At 35.0% G+C, this 5,550-nt stretch overlaps 1 protein-coding gene across 2 annotated transcripts; it reads left to right on the top strand.

The window, feature by feature from the left end:
* Nucleotides 1–661: 661 nt before the first annotated feature.
* Nucleotides 662–5,316, top strand: LOC112766548 (SNF1-related protein kinase regulatory subunit gamma-1-like). 2 transcript variants are annotated; one of them, XM_072222897.1, is made up of 10 exons: nt 662–920; nt 998–1,182; nt 1,382–1,651; nt 1,742–1,824; nt 1,913–2,107; nt 2,189–2,490; nt 4,029–4,206; nt 4,319–4,552; nt 4,702–4,870; nt 4,960–5,316. In XM_072222897.1, the coding sequence occupies exons 1-7, from the start codon at nt 749–751 to the stop codon at nt 4,100–4,102; spliced, it is 1,281 nt and encodes a 426-aa protein (XP_072078998.1). In that variant the 5' UTR covers nt 662–748; the 3' UTR covers nt 4,103–4,206; nt 4,319–4,552; nt 4,702–4,870; nt 4,960–5,316. The 2 variants fall into 2 exon arrangements, with proteins under 2 accessions (XP_072078998.1, XP_025668222.1); XM_025812437.3 differs by lacking the exons at nt 4,029–4,206; nt 4,319–4,552 and having other exon boundaries at nt 663–920.
* Nucleotides 5,317–5,550: the final 234 nt, after the last annotated feature.

Genomic DNA, 5,550 nt, shown 5'->3' with positions numbered 1-5,550 from the left:
TGTTTTAGATGGGTATTATTTTTTAGTATGAATGTAGACTAGAATTCATCAGTTTATGAGAGAGCATCAATAAGATTAAACAATTTTTTTTAGTGTTGTTGAAAAATTAAAAGTATTTTTGTGTTATTTTTAAATTATTTAAAATTATAAAATTAAAGTTAGTTGAATTTTAAAATTTAATTAATTTAAATAGATAATTTTTGTTTGATATAAAAAAAGAATATTTAAATTTTTTTTTTAAATTAAATAAAATTTTTTTATTTTATTAAATTATAAAAATATTTTAATAAAATTATTAATATTATATATATTTTTAAAAAAAATTAAATATTGACATAAATAATATAATCTACATATTTTTTTTGTTATTTATTTACGTATGTATTATATCATAAATATGAATTAATTATCGTACCGAAACAAACGGTTGAAACCCTTAAATGGCTGAAACGTGAATCCTTCTCAATGGTTGAAAAGGCCAATCCTTAATCGCTTTATAATGAAAAGGAAATGGTTGAAAAGACGTAAAGCAGGTAAAAATGACCATAAAAACAGATATAGTGGAATCCTTCCCATATTCACGTTTCAACCGCCTGCTTTATTCCTCATCAATGGCCATAAAAATGCCCCGTGTCATCATGAGGGTAACTTGCACTAAATAGATTGACACGTACTACTTTTGCCTTTGAAGAGTAATCTTGGCCCCTTAAATGGCGGTGATTGGAAGCGTGAGAGTGGAATATGCAGAATGCAATCAAGGCGAATATCAGAGGTGTTGAGCCTGTCGGAAAACGAGCACACTACTAGTTGCTCATTCCTCAACAAGAGTGATGAGAGGAAACATGATTCAGCCTCAGCACTCCAACAATTTCTTGATCGCGTACCCGTTGGCTCGATATCCGGCATAACAGATTCACATGGTACTTTAGCTTCAGATGCGCGTTCTGTTTGAAAGCAATACAATACCATGTATCATTTACTTACGAATTATTATTAGTTTTGGAAGTGAAAGCTGAAAACACTCTAAAAGACGCGATTCATATGCTGTACGAAAAGGACGTGTTGGGTGCAGTCATTGTGGATGATCATGTATTACAATCAGAGAGCTGCTCTACCATGAGATTCTCTGATCGCTTCATCGGTTTCATTGATTTCCCAAGCATGGTTCTCTGGTGTCTCCGGGTAGCCTATTCACTCATTCATTCATTAGTAATAGAAAATATTTTTCTTTCGATAAATTTAACTAACCTATTATTTATACGGACGTTTTTCGTAAGTACTTATTATTTTGGTGTATACGAATTGTAAATAATCATAAATAAATAAAACACTAATCCCAACATATCTGCTCTCTTCGTCCCTCATACATAGAATGTCATAGGAATACGACAAGAAGATGATGGAAAATCCCACGCAAAAGGATATAAAGAGCGGTGGGTTTTTCTCCATCATTCTAGAGCAAATTCATGAGATTGGTCAAACCAAGATTGGCGAGTTGGCCAAGTCATTCCTATGGAAACCATATTTCCCAGTGCGCATGGATGACTCCGTTATGCACGCGCTGCTGCTTCTTTCTAAACATCGCCTCCATGTTTTACCAGTCATTCAGCAAAAGCATTTTGATCCTACACTCATCGCTCTTGTTACACAGGTATGTATCTATCTCCCTACTTTTGTGCTGTGAATTTTGTTTTAAGATACTTATGGTTGATGATGAAGGGCATGTTTGGCTTTGTGCTAGAATGCTCTAGTCCAATTTCTTCTTCAATCGAGTGGACTAGAGTGGTTCGATAGCATTGCAGATAACAAGTTTTCAGATTTGCGGTACTCTCACAGTCCTTACACGCATATATGCTTCTTTAAGTAAAATGGATTGGTCCATCATGTTGTATGTTGCTATTTTGGTCCACAGAGTTGAAGATCAAGAACCTCCTATTTGTGTATATGGGAACCAAACTGTTGCAGATGCTTTCAAGTTGCTTTGGGAGAACCATAATACTTGTGCAGTTGCAGTTGTAGATCAACAAACTAAGAAGATTATGGGTAATGTGAGGAACAGTGACGTTTATCATCTCCTGAAGAGTGATGAAATCCTCAAAAATAGAACGTGAGTACAAAACTTGTCCTGTTTCTTTTTCTTACTTTCTCAACGTGAAAAAACGCGGGCTTGTGCGCTGTTGTATGACAGGGTTTTAACTATGGAAGAATTCATCCACATGGAGAGTGAAGCAACAATGGAACCAGCAGTAACCAACAGGGAAAACGAAACAATGAAGCAAATAATGGAGCACATGATTGAGAGGAACAGCAGTTTCAGCTTTCTCGTGAATGAGAAGGAACAAGTCGCAGGTTTAGTGACGCTGAGAGACATTATTTTGCAGTTTGCTCCACCGTGCGTGGATTCTAGCATTGGTGGAGGTGGTTTCTTCGAATTGGCGTTGGAACAGAGTGGTTGTTCTGTGAAAAATGGAACTATTGTTCCTAATTCAGGTAATACTAATTGACGATGCAATATGCCAATAATGCCCCCACTTGCCTCACTCGCCAAACGGAACCTTTTTTTATTGCAACTCGTTACCACTTACCACATTAATTAAGGCTAAGTTCATCCATTACATACTTTTTGTCCTCCTTTCTACTATTAAATTATTTAAAAATGTTTGGTAACAAAAAAAATTAAAATTTATCTTATTTAATATTTATTAATTATTACAATAATTAATAAATATATTTTGATTTTTTTTTTTGTGTCTTCCTAAGTCCTAACAATATCGTAAATTATTATTATTAGTTTATTATTCGTAGGGTCACACACTGTTTATAAAGCGGGAGATTTCGAAGGGGATTAATATCGGTTTAACAAGTTTAACATCATAATTTAATGCTATTTATAGAACAAAAATTAGTTATTTAATCAATCATAGTGTATTTTTATATTTTTATTATACTTATACAAGTCTAATATAAATTAGTCACTCATCTCATATGTCACCTGTGAGTCGAATCACTTTTTTAACCCCAGTAAATACTCTTGTAGATGCACACTCATCTAATGCTCAATCAAAAATTCAAATCACTCTAATTGCATTATCAATCCCGATTCATTGTATTGTGCTTTCTTCTCTTCTCATCACATTGAATTTTTCTTCATCGTATCTTGTTATCTTCTCTTCTCAATGTATTATGAATCATCGAGTCTCATCAAGAGTGTGACATTTGAGCCGTTTCATTTTTTTTTTATAATATGAACAATAATTTTAATTCTCATTCTCTGTTTTTCTTGTCAAATTTATTTTTTCTGTTTTTATTGTGCTTTTTTATTCTATTTTGATAGTAGAGTTTTGATTTTTTTTTTTTTAAATTATGCAATTTGGCTAAAATCGTAGTGCAAGACTATGTAAAAGAAGGGATCTATTGTTAAAATTGATTCTGGTGTTGCCATTGTTATACTTCCAGATATGATTTACACTTTTTTTTACTACTTTAAAGTGTGGGTGGGTTATGACATGATGATTTTTAGAGGCTACAATAAGGTATTTTATTGTCTATGGCATGCCTCAATTAATCTAGAACTTGATCATATTTTTGTGATCAATTCTTGAATCATTAATTGAATCACTACAAGAAAAACGTTAAATATTATTGGATTTAGCATCGCATATTAGTGTCGGCTTTATTGACAAATATACCAGTGGTTTAAGTGTCAAATTCGTCCGGTCAAATTATTACCGATGGATTTTATTTTCGACAGTAAATTCGGCGGTAATAATTGGAGAGGAAACAAAAAATATGTGCGAAATTTAGCGTAACATTTATCGACGGATTTTTTTTTGCCGATAATCCCAATTAGTGGAATGCTGCATTTTGGTGACCAGTAATGCGTTACAGTCAGATTTATCTGCCGGTAAATCTGATAGTAAACTTGCTCTAAATTCAAAATGCAAACTTCCCCCTCATTTTCGAATCACACACACGTTCTCTTTAACCTTCTCCTTTCTTTTTCTCTCTTCTCTTTCTACTTCCGGCAGCCCGTCTGCCAATGCCGACCACCTGCATTCTTCTCCAAAGCTTTCGTGGACTTGCTTTGGTCCTGCTTCGTTGACTCAAATGGAACTTTTTCCTCTGTCTCTGCTGCTGTTGGTGTCAGTGTCAGTGTCGCTGCTGCACCTTCTGTCGTTGGAGCTATGTCTCTCCTCCCTCTTTCAGGTAGGTTGTCCTCATCCCTTTTCCTATTTCATCATCGTTTTTGCTTCATTTTGAATAAAAAATCTAACACCTTTTTGAACCCTAACTCTAACCCCGTTTTTATTTTTTTCAGTTGACTCTGTTCTATTAATGGAATAAATGACCATTTGTACCAATGAAAGATGAAAACGCTGATAGATGTACCCATACTAGATCGAAACTAAACTTGTACCCACGTAAGATGTCCTCCGTGTGACAAAAGTAGCCTGTCTTGGATCTGCACTTGGTTCGTGATTATCCGACCCTACGTGGCTCTCCAACCCTCCAAAAGGCCTATCTACGTGGAAGTGAACGTTTGTATATGAAGGTGGAAATGGCCTTACGCATCAAATCAAAACCCTAGCAACTTATCTTTTCCAATTTGAATCATACCCCCAAAATCAAATATTATTGAAATTCAAATGCACCCACGGTCAGAAAGAATTATCTCGTAACTCCTGGAATGTCTTTGCGCAGATTTAACTCTACTGCAAATGATGGAAGTCGCAGCAGTTCTGCAAGATCGAAGAAGATGAAGGAGAAGAAGTTCGACGGCAGATATTTCTGTGGGAGGGAGGTTGCGTTGATGGAGTCTGGCACAATTACGAACCCTAATAGATGGTTCATCAGATGTCCTCTATGGGCGGTAAGGGCCAGACGCTGTTGTTGTTGTGGTGAGAAATTTATTTTTGAATTTTAGTTGACATTTGGGTGAATTTTTTTTTGTTTTCTCAGACAAGAGACTCCAAATACTTTGTTTGGGTGGATGAACTCGAAGAAAGATGGGAGAGCCTAGCAAGATGTTTAGCCAAGAGAAAGTCGGAACATTCTTATGCAAGGCATGATGATGGATTGACTGTCACTGTAGTGGGGGAAAATCAGCAAGTATCCTCAATGATGGCTAGGAAGATAGACAAATTTAAGGTTGAAATTAGGGATGAAATTAGGGAAATTAGAGTGTTGCTTTCAACTGTTGCGTTGGGGTAGCGTTTTGTTTATTCTGTGAGTTGTATTTGGTGATAAAATTATAAGATATGTAAAATTGGGGATCTTTGTTCATGATAGTGAAATTTGTTCCTGATATTGGCATGATATGTTGTGTTCCTTACATTGTTCTGCTTTTTTAATCTCTGATACATTGACGTAGACACGCATGCTTTGAACTTGTTGCTGTCATTTGAAATGATTTTGATAGCGTTTATTTGTAGACAATGCCATTGAAAATGGACATGAATCTCTCTTTTCTTCTTAAGGATCCAATAATAAGCTGAATTCGTAACATAGTAACCTGATGGTTTTGGTTTTCAATATATGAGTTTGTTCCAA

Source organism: Arachis hypogaea, chromosome 17 (assembly GCF_003086295.3).
Source record: "Arachis hypogaea cultivar Tifrunner chromosome 17, arahy.Tifrunner.gnm2.J5K5, whole genome shotgun sequence".
NCBI classification, from domain to species: domain Eukaryota; kingdom Viridiplantae; phylum Streptophyta; class Magnoliopsida; order Fabales; family Fabaceae; genus Arachis; species Arachis hypogaea.
The sequence above is the reverse complement of the archived record's forward strand: the minus strand, read 5'-3'. Positions and strand labels throughout refer to the sequence as shown.